Below are 16,481 nucleotides of genomic sequence, written 5' to 3' on the forward strand. Positions count from 1 at the left end.
TGTATTTATGAATGTGTGCCAGTCAGCCCCCTCAAGTGCAGGAGCTGTACCAGGAAGTGTCCATCCGCCTGACTGACAACAGGACAGACAAAGAGCTGTTGAACATAGCAACTGTGGCCTACTAAATTGAGAGAGATGTGAGACATTTTATTGTAAGAGCTTTATCTGCTTTCAGAACCTTCGAAAAGGTTCTCTGTTTGATTGTAAAGTCATTGAATATCTCTTTGTAGCGTTCTATTCAAGGGCTTCATATGTTAAGAAATAATTCAACGTAATGTTTTTGTACATCGGTCTGGTCAAGCTGGTTTGGCTGGTGATATTTTCATTTAACTACGCTGTGAAATGTAACCATGTTGCCATCCCGTCTATTTGAAAAGCAAAACATTTGGGCTCGAGACGGATGGTCGGAGAGGTGGCGAGGGACTCCATCAAGGTCCTATTCTTTCACTATGAGCACCCACACATGGACATGAAGATCATCAATCCAGGCTTTGTTGCCCTCATCCTCTCTGGCCATTATTATTGGTGTTTCTGTGTGTCTAAACGCATTAAAGCAAAACTCCTTTTACACTAGATTCAGTACAATATCACTGCTACCCTCTCATCATAACTTTTCCCTATCTCTTGGTCCATCACTATTGCTAGGAAAGAAAGCTCAGCTGGAGAAAAGGAGATTCCAGTTTGAAGTCATTGAGGCAGTTGTTGGGAAGAAACAATGACTGATACAGTAAATCTGACCTCTTATAATGTAATGTCCTCTATGGTACTCTCATTTTTTAAATGCAGGTTCAAGGGCAGGACAACCACCTGGAGCAGCAAGAAGCTACCATGACACACTATGTGGCATTGTACTTTAATAGTTTTGTTGGTTGTAGTAGTTTTGTTAATTGTCTAAGTGTTTATTAGTTATCGCTCAGTTTATTTACATGCAAAGTTGTTATCCACTTATCTCCTTCCTCCCTGATTGAAACAGCTGTCAGCTGCACATTATGGAAATATTCAAATTGTTTTTCTTAACATGAATTCTAACTTGTTCCTTTAATCAAATAGTAAAACAAGAATTGACCATGGTTAACTAAAAAAAGATCAATATATACTTTACTTAAAATAAAAATCTGAAATACAGAACAGTTTCCCAAATGGTTTATTTGTTATTATTGTACTTCAAGAGGTAATACTTAGAAGGTTATGGTAACAGACAATAATACAGTTAATTCATTTGTTCAGAAATCCAACTTTTATTTAATAGCTGCAGGATTGACTACCAAACAGCTGGCTACATCTAGACACAACGATACAATGAACACATATGGAAAGTTTTACTAGAAGATAATAACAGTTTCGAAGCAGTAAGTGAAAGACTAGAATGTTGCCGAGGTGAGTTCTGTCCATGTTTAGAGGTACAAGCCCTCTGGTGTCCCTTCCTGTTTCTTATACAGCACGTTCTCCTTTGACTTCTTAAAGTCCTCATTAGTCACCTTCATCCTGCGCTCTCTCAGAGCCATCAGCCCTGCCTCTGTACAAATGGCCTGAGAGAGAGAGAGAGACAAAGTTACAAACACTAACAGTGAAAATGCATTGAGGTACCACAGGATGACAGCAAAACCAGAAGGTGAAAGTAAAATAAAAATAGGTTTATTCAAAGAGAACAAATCATAGTTATGCTGAGAAGTAGATGGTAGATGTTCATTCTTCCCTGTCCTCAGTGATTCTCCACAGAACAAAGAGACAGGATGTAATTTATAACCCCCAATGCAGTGCGTTGCGCCACTCAGGAGGCCCCTACACAGATTCTAACCAGATGTTGGAACTGAAAAACAACTATTTCCATTGATCATTAATTCCCTATTGACCCCTAGTCCTCTGCGTTGTGTATTATCTTAAAATATTCTTACAATTTCCAGAAAGAGGTATATACAGTAGGCTGCATTTTTACAGTTAGTCCAATTACTATGCCCCAGCTGGTTGCTGTAACGTCAGTATTGCACCTTGATGTCAGCTCCGGAGAGGTCATCCTTGGCTAGGATCAGGTCGTCCAGAATCACATCGTCTGCCACAGTCATCCTGCTGGTGTGGATCTGGAAGATCCTTCGCTTGGTCTTCTCATCCGGCAGGGGGAACTCTATCTTTCGGTCAATACGGCCTGAGGAGTAGGGGACACACAAAGATATATCAAAATCAGAGGAGATGCTACATGGGGCAATCACATAAGATCTCTCCAATCATTACTTCATTTAGGTGGGCATAGCCAGTATTGTATTTTCTGTTGAAGATTCATAGCCATATGATCATGTTATTGTGTACCTGGTCTGATGAGTGCAGGGTCCAGGGTCTCTATCCTGTTGGTGGCCATAATGACCTTAACATCTCCTCTGGAGTCAAAGCCATCCAGCTGGTTGAGAAGCTCCAGCAAAGTCCTTTGGATCTCCCGCTCCCCTCCTGAGTTAGAGTCATATCTGCAGAGGACACAGCACTCAGCACAGCCTCAACCACTGAGACACACCATACTATTGTAGAGATGTCCTCCTATACATGGAAGTTCATCGAAGTATACAAAACGTACTGTAATCACAGTGTTCACTGTACTGCTAATTTAATACCTAAGCAATAGTGAAGCTAGTAAGCCTTGTCCAAGCCAGAAGTGCCGTTAGGAGCCTGTCTCCTGTTTCTGTAGAGATAGGCAACGTGATTTCAGCCTACCAGTACACCCCCTGGACAGGATGCTTCCCCCCCAACCCAACAATGCTGAGTGCCATACAGAGAGGCATTGGAGTCTTTGGTATGACTCTACCGGGGATTGAACCCCCAACCTGCCAATATCAAGGCGGACACTAATAAGGCCACTGAGTTTGTGCAATAGCATTGTTTTCTTATTTTGACATAGGTTGCGTTTAGACAGGAAGTCAAATTCTGATATTTTCCACTAAACTGGTCTTTTGACCAATCACATCAGATCTTTTAGTGAAAAAAAATATCAGAATTGGGCAGCCTGTCTAAACGCAGTCATAACCTCAAGATAATGTAAAACACTTACTGACAACTGTTGTATTGGGGGGAATGGCATGGCGGTTGGAAGGTGGGTTAGTGTGTACTTGTTTGCACTTTCTCCCTATGTGCAATAATGTAGCAAAGTAGTCTATAGATTATTTTTTGCATGAAATGAGCCTACTGTATTTTTTTCACTATAACTAATTTACTCCTCGTCAACAAATTACACACACTCTGCACACGACCTCAATGACCACGGCCTGACTAAAGAACAGCTAGCCTTGCCTCTTAGTCCCGATAGCGTCGATCTCGTCGATGAAGACGATGGAGGGTGCGTGTTCCTCAGCCACCCTGAACAGCTCTCGGACCAGCTTGGGCCCATCCCCTAGGTACTTCTGAATCAACTCAGAGCCCACCACACGCAGGAAGGTCGCCGACGTCTGGTTAGCCACTGCTTTGGCCAGTAGGGTCTTCCCTAACACACCATAGGAACAGTGTCAATCTATGGCACGTTTAGAGGCGGTTTCTCTAATTAGTTTTGGACTACAAAGCAAGCTCAATGGAAAATCTCCATTTAAAATGCTTTTCAGTCCAGGATTAAGCTTAATCTGTGCATGGGAAACCACCCCTTTGAGTATTACCAGAGAAAATAAAGATATCCAAATTCTGTTCTGTCTTTATTTTTGTCCATCATTGTTTCAGTTGTCTTACCTGTCCCTGGTGCTCCATACAGAATGACTCCTTTAGGAGGCTTGATGCCCATCTCTTCATAGTACTCTGGATGGGTCAGAGGGAGCTCCACAGACTCCTGAGAGGGACATAGGGAACCACAAGTACAGTTGTCAATCAGTAGAAATGGTTACCATGTGTTGGATATCGTTCCAATCCAGCCATTCCAGTCTTCCGATTTAAAGGGATAGTTCGAGATTTGTCAATTTACTAGCATTAGTGCTATGACTGGAAGTCTACAGGAGCAGCTAGCAAAATCTCTCTCACTCAGTGACACCAACCTCCACTGACCCAGCTGTATCCATTTACATTAACATTGTGCATACAGAACAGTTAGTTTGGAAAGATCTTGGGAGTCTCACGCAATAAAACAATGTGCTTAAGTAGAGCATTAACAATAAAGTTTGCCGTGTATTCTACTTCTCTATGTCTGAAAATGTCACCTTAATTTCCTGGATCTGCTGGTCCAGTCCACCAATGTCAGCGTATGTTTCCTGTGGAGCCTTCTCCACCTTCATCACGGTCACCAGAGGATCGGTGTCATCCATCAGGACGCCAATGACGGCATGGACCTGTGAACACACGCATGTTACGTTCTTCTATCCTTGTGTGGACCTAAAATGTCTTCCCATTAAAAATCCTATTTTCCCTAACCTTAACCATAATTGTAACCGTAACCCCTATGCCTAAAATAGCCTTTGTCCTCATGGGGATGTGGGAAATGTCCCCACGAGGGAGAATTTTCCTTGTGGGGACTTTGAGATTTTAGAACCAAACCACGCATGCACACACATGTCACTCAATGGCATTGCACAGTAAAGATGAGCTCTTCAATTAATGCTAATGACAGTAAGGCAACAACTAAACACAGCAAATTCACTTGACTGAAACACGATCGGTCAATGAACTGAGGATTCAATTCACTTAATGGCAGACTCAGTCAGTACTTTGTGGTTGAGAAGAACGGAACAGCCCGGCTCCAGCAGATCTTTGTCTACGAAGGAGAGGATGCTGACATAGTGCTCAGAGCCCACAGACGTGGAAACGATGGCGTGGTTGTCATCAATGATCTCCTCCAGGTTCCCCACTGACATGGGAGTCCCTCTCAGATCATCTACCTTAGACCTCTCCTCCTGCAGGACAACAGAAGGCAGAGCGGATGGGTGTATTAATTCATATTTAGATGAAAAGGTGCAGTGTGAAGGTTTTATAGTGCTATGTTTTATAGTGATGCAAAGAGATCGACTGAAATATATTTTACTGATAGGATACAAACTGTTCATATAGCCTATGGTCCTGTGTTTATTTTTATGTTTCCTTACATTTACATTTTAGTCATTTAGCAGACGCTCTTATCCAGAGCGACTTACAGTAGTGAGCGGGTATATTTTTTATTATTTTTTATGTACTGGGAATCGAACCCACAAACCTGGCATTGCAAGCGCTATGCTCTACCGACTGTGCCACACAGGACTTACGCTGCCTGCACATGAAGTGTCCTTCAGGAAACAATAAATATCTAAGCATTTGAATTTATTTTCTGTCACGTGATGAGTACCTCCTGTTTCTCCTCCAGGGGTTTCATCTGTTCCTGGTTCCTGATAAACTCCTCCTCCATCAGCAAGTAGTCTTTGATCCTCTCCTGCTTCAGCAGTTTCAGCCTGCAGTGTGTGTGGGGAGTTACTGAAAGAGAAAGAGAGAAAGAGAGTTAGAGCAGTCAGTTCTATGCAATGGGTAACTGTCCAGGAAAAACAGCAGTTGTAAAATTGTAAACAACTTTCTGTCATGGTTTACAATTCAACATCAGTAGATAGAAAGGAACTCTGCCATGACATAGTGAAAAGTCTAAGGTTAATAGTAGCCCAACTAAACTTACCAAGAGGTAGCTTGCTGGCAGCATCAGGTCCCTTGCTCTTCTTCTTCCTCTTCCCAACCCTGGTGGGGATAGGTGGTTCATATTTCTTTTTCTTATCCTGGAAAGTGCAGCAAAAGTTACAGAAAACTGTGATCACCTATCCAACAGGAAGGGTCGGTGTGTACCAAACTGGTAAGATGAATATTACAGTTTTCAGAAGGTTAGTATTATTAACTAGCAACATTAGCTACTAGACTTGAGACATAGTAGCTAGTTAGCTAGTATAGATTGTTTACCTTGTCGTCTTTCTTTCCTCCTCCGGGTCCATGTCCTCCACTCTGACTTTGACCCTGTCAAATAAATCACGTCGGACAGACAGTGATGATACACTCAAAGGCATTTGGTAACAGTAACTTGATTGGAGTCCAAAACAATAACAATTTACTAGACATCAAGCTAGTTAGCAGTGCTAACACGCTAGCTAACAGCTTTCTACTGTCTACAAATGGCAGATTGTAGTTGAAATGCTGTAAACACGTTCAACAAAATACGACAGTCCGTAATATGATCATCAATTAAGGTTAAATAGTCATTAAATCCTTTAAAATTATAGAAATATTGATTTTGATAAACTGCTGCCTCACTTACCATAGCTGCTTGCTATCAGATAGTCTATCAGCGTCGCTCACGTAATACGTCACAGTACGGCAAGTGAAGCGTTTCAAAATGAAGAAAAACGCAGATGAAAACCCTGTTGTGGCTGTTCTGTGAGGACCAAATCATTGGTGAAGACACTATAACCAAGATATATGAAGCTATCAATAAGTTGTTCTTCATGGAGATTAATTTAAATTTTACACCAATTCCAACACATCCAACTAGGTCTATAAAACTGTTTAGGCGCTACATTCAATCGGCTCATGAAGCCTATCATAGGATTAGGAATTTTAGAAAGGACATGAAAGGTCTGACAGAATAAAAGGTCAGCCATTTTGGTCTGGGAGTTAGTCAACCTTGGTCAGCCAGTGTGCTGTGATAAGATGCATTTGAAGATTATCTTCACAGTGTATTAGCTAGCCAGCCAGTTTGTGTAATGTTACCCGTAATGGTCCCCTGATGTTTGTGTCCAGTTTACCGTTAGTTACGGAAATATGTACATATTCTATGTACATATGTTAACAAAAACCTCCTAAGAACCTATTCAGAATATTTTGGCATTAGATAACATTCCTTTAATGTCAAACAGAACTCACCATGTTCTCAGAATTGACACGTTTCATTGAAAGAACATTCACGTGTCCAGTTTTCTGAGGGTTAGGAGAATATTCTATCAACGTCACACCAAACATACATAGAACATGGTTGCCATGTTCTCAGAATATAGCCTAAGATATTAATGTTCTATAAAACTTCAAGGGAATGTTGCAAGAACATTCATGTGTCAAGTTTTCTGATGGCTAGGCAAATATTTAATCAACGTCACACCAAACATACACAGAACATGGTTCTCAGAATATAAGATATTGATGTTCTAGACACGTTTCATTGGAACAGTAGAGTATATACTATGATGCTCCTGCCCCGTGCCAAAAACAATAGATGCGCCTGGGCCAGTGGTACTGTTTCACCTTATGCGGATATCAGCTTTAAATATGTGTGTTATAGCCCAATCAGTGTCAATCCTGTAGTCTGCAAGTGCAAGTTAATTAAAATATGAAGGGTATCTCTATGCTCATGTACTTATTTTTTACCTCTCTATTTTTTACCACAAGTGCCTCTCCACCTTGTGAAACTGGGAGATTTGTTGAAAGCATTAGCATTTCATAATGAGAGTCTGTCAGTGAGACGCGGCAGCATCACATTTATCTTTTCAAAAGCCTTAAGGGACATAAAACCTAATAATGCTCTACGATACGGTAAGTAGGTACACCTCCAAACTGATGAAATATGGAAATTCCTCGTTTGTTCAGTGAGGTCTGCGTTTGCTGCAGACATTTCCCAACATTAAGCCACTGCAAGCCTATTAATCTGAGGGACATTTAAAATGAAAACTTCTGTGAAAGATAAATAAGCTTTTTGGGAGTCATATACCTGCTATCCAACCCACCCTTTTTCTTTTATGAGGACATATGGATGTTCATACATTATAATAGACCATGTACAGGCTAGGGGGAGAATTGGTCTAGACAGATGCACTTTGTCATATTCTCATTAGGAAGTAACTAATTAACTGGAAGACATTTTCACACCTGTTCTTCTGCTGTCTTGTCCTGCAGCTTGGAGCAAAGTACAGAGGGATGAGAAAATATGTAGGGGAGAGAGCTTCTTTTAAACAATGTAATCATCTGAGAATTGAGGTCGGCAACAGGGGAGAGAATTCTATAAACGTCCTGGTTTGGTTTGTATATCTCACTCCCGCGTCATACACAGATTAGATGTGAGGAACTAACATGATGTGCTAAGTCATTTCTCCAGTAGATGGGGATGTGTTACTGTAAAAATATTTATCATTTGCCCATACACGTGACGTGTCTAGGACTGCTCAGTGGTATTTTTCCATTCTCTAACACAGCATTCCAAGGCCAGACAACATTCTGAAGGTCAGACAGTTCCCTGAACACTTGCCCCATAACTGCACATGACGATAACAAAGATACCTGGAAATACCTAACAGCGCCCATATGCCTTTATCCTTTGACTGGGAGAAGGTTTAGCAAGCCATGGCAAGACCTATGATATCACAATTAGCTATGTGGTAAAGTTTGCATAGTCTTCGCTGACAGATAAATTACAATTGGCAATTATGTGCTATCTTTCATTGAGACTCCATTGCTGATCGCATTTGTGATGAGGCCTTATGTCATTCTACCGGTAGTTCACCAGTTTAGTGACCCACCATTGCAACCAACACAGTATCACAGTATCTCCCAGTAACATTACAATAATTTGATTGGTGCCTCTGATAGGGCATGCATGCTCACAGTTTTATAGCATTTAAAGAAAATAACCTTTTCATGACTGTCAGAGGATCATTTTTGTTTCTCTGACAGCCCTTTTGTGTCTGGTGGTCCTGATGCCAGCAGGGACCGGAGGGCAGAAGATAAGGCATTAGCACTTTTGACACAGTATACCTTCCCAACCTCAGCCCCATCCCTATCACCTGCAGCTATGGGCATTTCACTAGCCTTTGCCAAGTCAGCCTCTAAAAATACAGACTACTTGGACGGTGGTGTTCCTTTCAGAATAGAGTCTTTCTCTGCATTGAAAATGGTTTCTTTTTTCAAGGTTTCACCTATTTATTGAGCGTGCCAAGAATGGGAATGAACGGAGCTCACGTACTTGGCTGGCACTGGAATTACGCTTAGTTTTACATGTGCCTATATACTCTTCTTTGGATATTATGATTGTGCATTCACATGGGTATCTTTAATATATGCATCATCAATTAAGTAACTAGACAGTATATACAGGTACTGTAGCAGGTGTGTAGCAGCTTTCCCAACCTTTTACAGTTGGTCTCCAGTCCATCATTATGTGTCTAAGATTCTATTAATTAAAGCAGTGAATCAGCAACCTAGGATCCTAGATAACAGTACTTCCATTCTAAACCAGACTTTGGGGGAGAAACCTGGAGAGATCATGTAAGATGTATGAGGCTCTTCACCTCTGTCACCCTACTCTGCAATTACTGAGGATCCCATGCCTCAACCCCTCAAATAGAAGGGCAGTGAGGGACTGACTTGTCCTATTAAAAACTAGTGCCCAGAGATTCTGGGTTCGCGCCCAGGCTCTGTCGCAGCCGGCCGCGACCGGGAGGTCCATAGGGCGACGCACAATTGGCCTAGCGTCGTCCAGGTTAGGGAGGGTTTGGCCGGTAGGGATATCCTTGTCCCATCGCGCACCAGCGACTCCTGTGGCGGGCCGGGCGCAGTGCACGCTAACCAAGGTCGCTAGGTGCACGGTGTTTCCTCCGACACATTGGTGCGGCTTCCGGGTTGGATGCGCGCTGTGTTAAGAAGCAGTGCGGCTTGGTTGGGTTGTGTTTCGGAGGACGCATGGCTTTCGACCTTCGTCTCTCCCGAGCCCGTACGGGAGTTGTAGCGATGAGACAAGATAGTAATTACTAACAATTGGATACCACGAAATTGGGGAGAAAAAGGGGGTGAAAAAAAAAAAACTAGTGCACCACAGACAGGTTAATAACAATTTGGATATCCCCATCAACTCAATTACTCACATGAATCTAGTTACTCTCACTCTGTAGAGATGTATGGAGGACACACTTGCCACAAAGTTTGCTTTAGCATGGGCAACACCATTGAATGTGTTTACCATTTTAAAGTAATCAACTGAGATGCTAGGTGTTTTTCTTCTTTCCATCTTTATGTCTCGCTCGCTTGCGTCTGTCGTTGGACGTCCAAGATGTACTGTCAGGAGCTGGAGAGATTCGCGTAGTTGAACTTCCGTTGCCAATGACAGCTGAGATCTATCTTTGATGTGAGGAAGCTGTCAGGTTATTAGAGTCATCAAAAGCGACGGGTTATGCATAATACGGCTGACCTGGCAGTCAGGGGAAATGGAGCCACTCTCCTTCATCAAGTCCTTATATGCTGTACGATAGTACAGTAAGATTGGCTATTTGTAGAACATGGTTTGAAATGTATACTGTAAATGCGGGCACACAGCATATTGTTTTTCATATTGACTTTCTTAGAGAAGGGTTAAATAGTTGATCATGGATGCTCAGTATTTATCATTCATTTCCCCAAAGATAAACATGCAATATTTCCGACTGAAAATGCCACTCTAAAACCATGTGAACTGAAAACATAACCTTGAGGTTATATTGTAATGTTTTTCAACATGGTTTTCCTTAATGAAAATCCACAGAGGCAGAATAAAAAATACTTATGAAAAAAAAACACATTGTAAAAGTCAGTAACAGCTTTGTAAATCTGCCACTGTGTAAGGGTCGATGCTGGTAGAGACAGGAAGCAGGTACAGGGAGGGAACATTTAATGGCGACGAACATGGAACAGGACAGGACAGCGTCTGGATGTGAACACATAACATTAATGCAGACACAGGGAACAAACGGGAGAGCAGACATTTATAGACAGGGCAATCAAAGGGATTGTCCAGGTGAGTCCAGGTGAGTCCCATGAGCGCTGCTGCGCATAATGATGGTGACAGGTGTGCGTAATGAAGGGCAGCCTGGCGCCTTTGAGTACCAGAGAGGGAGAGCGGGAGCAGGCACCCTCTCCTCTAGGGGAGCCACCCGGCGTCCCACCTGAGCGAGCCTGACAGGCCGGCCGAGGCATGGGCGCTTGACAAGCCGGCTGGGCCTAGAAGCCGGACGATCCGGTTCAGGCGTGGGAGCCCGACGATCCGGCTCAGGCGTGGGAGCCCGACGATCCGGCTCAGGCGTGGGAGCCTGATGGGCCGGCTGAAGCATTACGTGGGGTGGGCGCCTACCGAGCCCAACAAGGCAAGACAACCTCTCGAGCCAGCTAAGACGTGGAAGCCCGACGAGCTAGCTGAGGCACCCTGCTTCCCTCTGAGATAGCACCCGGACCCGATGTCACCAACTAACACTCCCTGATGCTTATTTTCGTGGTTTCTGCATTCTGTAAGGGTCGGCGCTGGTAGAGATGAGAAGCAGGTACAGGGAGTGAACATTTGATGGCGCCGGACATGGAACAGGACAGTGTCTGGCCGTGAACACATAACAACATTAATGCTGACATAGGGAACAAATGGCGGAGCAGACAGTTATAGACAGGGCAATCAACAAAGGGAAGGAGTCCAGGTGAGTCCAATGAGCGCTGCTGCGCGTAATGATGGGGACAGCTGTGCGTAATGAAGGTCAGCCTGGCGCCCTCAAGCACCAGAGAGGGAGAGCGGGAGCAGGCGTGACACACAAATATAATCAACACCTTTTTCAGCAGCCCTGTATAAAACTTTACACTTTTTTAAAAAACAAACTGCAATTACTTTGTTAATTTACAGTTTGTACTATACATCCAGAGGTAGAGCTGAAAAGAGTATCAGAACAATATCTCTAAACTTCAATTTATTGGGCTACCTCCCTCTCACCCCCATTTAACAGCTGATTGGTTGACATACTGTCACGCCCTGATCTGTTTCAGCTGTTCCTGGGATTGTCTCCACCCCCTCCAGGTGTCGCTTATTTTCCCCAGTGTATTTATACCTGTGTTTCCTGTCTCTCTGTGCCAGTTCGTCTTGTATGTTAGTCAAGTCAACCAGCGTGTTTTAACCGTTTTCCTTTTGCTATTCTCTTTTTGATAGTCTTCCTGGTTTTGACCCATGCCTGACTCTGGACTACTTTCCCGCCTGCCTGATCATCCTTCCTGCCCTGACCTTGATTCTGCCTGCCCTTCGGTACCTTTTGGACTCTGAACTGGTTTTGACCTTTTTGCCTGTCCATGACCATTCTCTTGCCTTACAATATTTATTAATCCAATAGGGTAAGACTCCAACCATCTGCCTTCTGTGTCTGCATCTGGGTCTCGCCTTGTGTCATGATACATACATTTTCTTGGCTAATTCTATGTGGGATAGGAAGTCATTGCTTTGGTCGATCCATCGCCTCATATTCATCAATGACATCGTCAGCCTAATTTGTTGCATGTTATTTCACTTGGTGCACTTCATCTTCATTAAAGGGAAATTAACAGGGCATTGGGAAAGAAGCTACAGCTTCTTTAAGATTATAAACTGGAAACATTTTAAATTTAGGCCTGGAGAATCTTAACTGTCAATCTAAGTTTGGTATAGAGCTAATATAAATATCAGTCTATGTATTAATAGGCATATATTGTTTCAACTCTTGCCATGTAAGTTTGAAAACTTGAAAAAGTTATTACCACATAATTAACATTTTACAGTGTAATTTCTTCATAAATACCTGGTCATTTCGGTAGAATAAAGTGCTACCTGTCTAGTATGTCTGACGGTCATTGAATTGCATTAGACTTTACAGAGTGAAGGGTAGAGCACCACCTGAGCTCTCTGTAGGGATTACCCCTACAGAAAATCACATGATTTGGCATATATGGTTTAATGTTATCACATTATCTTCACATTAGATCACATTAAAAAAAATGTTTGTGGTCATATATGAAATGTATGTGGTTTTTCTGTAAGGGCAGATGGGTAATGCTGGCAGCATCAGGTCAGTGGTGGCAAGAAGCTGACTGTGCCACCTGTCCTGTCTTGTCCTTTACCGCAGTGCTTTTCTCTCCTCACCCACGCATCAGTAGATCCCTGTACCCTGGGAGGGGTTGTGATGAGAGGGAATTGGATCAGTCAGCCAGGAAAGATGACTAGAGAACGGAGGGCAATCTGACAGAGCTATGACAAGGGAGAGAACGGTGAACTTTGGAAATGGCCACAGCTTTGGCCTGAACACCTGTGTGCAACAGTACATCCATTGCATTTTCTCAGTCAGTCAATAGGAATTTGTATGTTGTCTCCTAATACCCACATACTACTATTACCATCCATATTACCACCCCTATTATCCCCCCATTACCACCCCTATTACCCCCCATTTTCCTCTGCTATTACCACCCCTATTACCCCGCCATTATCCTCTCCTATAACCCCATCCATCAGGCCTGCATTACCCCCCCATTGCCACCCTATTACCCCCCATTACCATCCCTAGCACAACCCCCTTACCTACATCCCTATTACCACCCTATTACCCCCATTACCCCCCCATTCCCGCCATTACACCCCCTAATTCCCCCCCATTAGCCCCCACCCCCCATTACCACCCCTATTACCCCCCACCCCCATTCCCCCACAATTACACCCCCCCATTACCCCCCATGTTCCGCCCATTACGCCTCCCTATTATCCCCCTGCATTACCCCCTCTATTACTCCCTCTATTACCCCCTATATTGCCATTCCTATGACCCTCCCCTGTTCCATTTTTAATATGTGTATGTGATCCCTGCGGTATTTGAACCCATGACCTTGGCTCTGCTAACGTCACTCTCCCTTTCTGAGCCACGTGGATCATCCTGTATGAGCTGTATGGATCATCCTGTATGAGCTGTATGGATCATCCTGTATGAGCTGTATGGATCATCCTGTATGAGCTGTATGGATCATCCTGTATGAGCTCTATGGATCATCCTTGTGAGTAGTAGCACTGCTTTCCTGTATTGTACGTGGCATCATGTTCAGGGGATTGGGGCTGCACTGCCTTAATTACTGGATTCATTACAGTTGAAGCGTTACCTTGTGGAAAGCAGGAGGCTCTAATAGTCTAATTCCAACTGTACATTGGGAACAGGGGGCTCAGTCAGAACACAACCTGCTGAACCCATTAATATCCAAACATGAAGAGAGAAAATGATTGGTTGGAAGTCCATAGGCTGTTGATACTGAACAAAGACAGTACATGGGGATGTATTACTTTGGTTAGTTCAGAATGGTGGTCGTTGGAATGAGAATTGGTGAAATGAAAAGGTGGTTGTTAAAAGGAGAATCGTTGTACTGACTTGCATTTTATATATCAATTTTTGAAATTTAGAAGACACTCTTATCCAGTATGACTTACAGTCAGCATTTCATGGTAATAGTCAATAGTGAGTGGATCCCTGGCGTTGAACCTTCACCTAGCATTATAGTTTTTTGATATAGTACCAGAGAGCTAGAACATCTCAGTATTAAGACCTCCAACGGTAACACAAACACTGTGTTAGACATGTACATTGCTATAAACTGTCCACAGGTTTTGATTTCAAGAGGTGATTTCAAATCAGTTATTATAGTCTTCATTGTCCTCTCTTTGTCCTTTCTTGCTTCCATCTCTGTCTCCACCTCAATCATTTATTTGGATTCCACTGTGGCAATGATGAGTGTGTTAGGCCTGTTTTTCCCTCAATATCAATGACTATTTCATCCCTGTGTTCTTAGGCTGTTGAATAAGCAATCATGATTTATAATTTTCATGGGGAGTTGCAAGGTCACGTGTCAAGGCCAGAATGTAATTATCATAATAGACAGCTGGCAATCCAGTCCTTTTGTGTTAGGTGAACCCGAGAGCCACACATTACAAAAGCCAAGGTGATTTCTTTTGCATGTCCTCATCTATTTTACAAGATGAAAATGGCAGATGACGAAGAACGAGAGAGATAGAAAGGAAGAGAGAGAATGAGAGAGAGCGCAAGAGGAAAAAAGTGGGAGAGTAGGTGTTAGAGAAAGGAAAATATAAAAATATTGTGTCCTTGACATCTGTACAGCTTGGCAGCACTGACAAACTGCGAGCTATTCTGACTAAATGTGATTCCATCCTTCTCGGGTGTGTCTTACTGGTTTACCTTAGTAAGAGACAATACAAATGATAAAAACATAGCCACATTAGACTCACAGAGCTGTTGGCTGAAGTGCAGCCAGAAATCCTTTCCTAGAAGCATCATTATTTTTGTAAACGTAACAATTATTAAACCGCACCCCTCCCTCATGTACACACATACCGTACCTGCCCCCCATTAATCCACATGGACACAGAACACTTCAATCCCACTGGAGATAAGATGCCAGCTTTACATTCGTCAATCAAACCAAACACAAGAGCTTTACAGACCATGGGTGCTCACTAACAATCTGTTTTTCCTTGAGCGACAGGAAAATATTTTCTGGATGTTTCACAGAGCCCTTGCTCACGTCAAGGGTATCAAACAGCTAGTCCACACACAGTGGGGTATTTCTCTGGCTGCATGCCTGAAGGGATACTGGAGTTCCTAATAGCAAACTGGCTGGGGATAAGAGACTAAAGCCTCCATCTACATGGGGAAAAGAAGGCTAGGATGCAAGGGATTGGGATGGGATGTGGAAGCACAGCTTCAAGTGTTGTTGGGTCTTTAATGCTGCTGGCTACAATACATGCAATATCTAGCAGTTACAGAGGTATTTTAAAATGTGTAAAAATTGTTTTAAATGTAATCTTTATTTAACTAAGCAAGTCAGTTAAGAACAAATTGTTATTTACAATGACGGCCTGCTCCGGCCAAACCCGGACGATGCTGGGCCAATTGTGCGCCGCCCTATGGGACTCCCAATCACGGCCGGATGGGATACAGCCTGGATTCAAATCAGGGACTGTAGTGACACCTCTTGCACTGAGATGCAGTGCCTTAGACCGCTGCGCCACTCGGGAGCCCATATTTTATATCGTTACCTACTTATGTTGATCTTGACAACGCAGGGTTTAGCGGCAAACATCACACTGTGTTGACTGGCTGGCAGGGCAGAGAGTTAGAGCTAAGGAAGGAAATTAGTTAGCTTCTAGTGGTGTCACTGCCTTGAGTCTGAGCAATCCTTCAAACAAATAGAGGCCTACGGCGCACACTGTGAGAGCGCACACTGTGAGAGCGTGAGAGATTTAACTGACAAGCCTGACACAGTGGCGAAGTCTTTTACTGCTGCTTTATTTGCATGTGGAGTAGAGAGATTACTGTCGTCATGCAGACAGAACCCCTTCCACCCACCTCTCAACACGACATATTTGCATATTTCTCGTCATTCTTCTTTCCAACCTTCAAAAAACCTCAATCCATTTCTGACCCGCAGGTTTAGCCAGCCAATCCCAGCATGCATTGCACCACAACGAGTTTAGTTTAGCCACCTGGGAGGTGGCTAAACAAGTTCTGATAATTTATTTGAATGCTTTAAACTTTCTTCTTCTTCTTGCCTTCCATTTTAACCTCTTGTGCTCATGCTACCTACTTAGAGGAGGAGGAGCTGTAGTTCTTCAGAGTCAGTGTGTCCTCGGGGTCTGATTCACCCAGCTGTGGTAGACGGACAGACAGACTGCCTTCTGGGGGAGACTAGAACTGTATTATACTGACTGGCTCTTCTTTTCGTCATCC

The 16,481-nt window shown here is 43.2% G+C and overlaps 1 protein-coding gene across 1 annotated transcript; it reads right to left on the minus strand.

Moving 5' to 3' along the window:
* Positions 1-1,128: 1,128 nt before the first annotated feature.
* Positions 1,129-6,284, minus strand: LOC120023431 (26S proteasome regulatory subunit 4-like). The gene is made up of 11 exons (XM_038967448.1): positions 6,221-6,284; positions 5,869-5,922; positions 5,594-5,690; positions 5,276-5,400; positions 4,665-4,850; positions 4,161-4,289; positions 3,700-3,796; positions 3,274-3,463; positions 2,305-2,456; positions 1,989-2,143; positions 1,129-1,529 (listed from the first exon to the last, which is right to left on the minus strand). Exons 1-11 carry the CDS (start codon positions 6,221-6,223, stop codon positions 1,395-1,397), a joined length of 1,323 nt encoding a protein of 440 aa, XP_038823376.1. The 5' UTR covers positions 6,224-6,284; the 3' UTR covers positions 1,129-1,394.
* Between the last annotated feature and the right edge of the window lie 10,197 nt (positions 6,285-16,481).

This window comes from Salvelinus namaycush, chromosome 28 (genome assembly GCF_016432855.1).
Source record: "Salvelinus namaycush isolate Seneca chromosome 28, SaNama_1.0, whole genome shotgun sequence".
In the NCBI taxonomy this organism is placed as follows: Eukaryota; Metazoa; Chordata; class Actinopteri; order Salmoniformes; family Salmonidae; genus Salvelinus; species Salvelinus namaycush.

Bases quoted from the DNA above. Each gene is read 5' to 3' on its own strand.
- LOC120023431 (XM_038967448.1), bottom strand. The intron at 5,691-5,868 runs GTAAACAATCTA...TGCACTTTCCAG, and splicing joins GAGGAAAGAAAGACGACAAG to GATAAGAAAAAGAAATATGA. The intron at 4,851-5,275 runs GTACTCATCACG...GTTGTCCTGCAG, and splicing joins CCCTGGAGGAGAAACAGGAG to GAGGAGAGGTCTAAGGTAGA.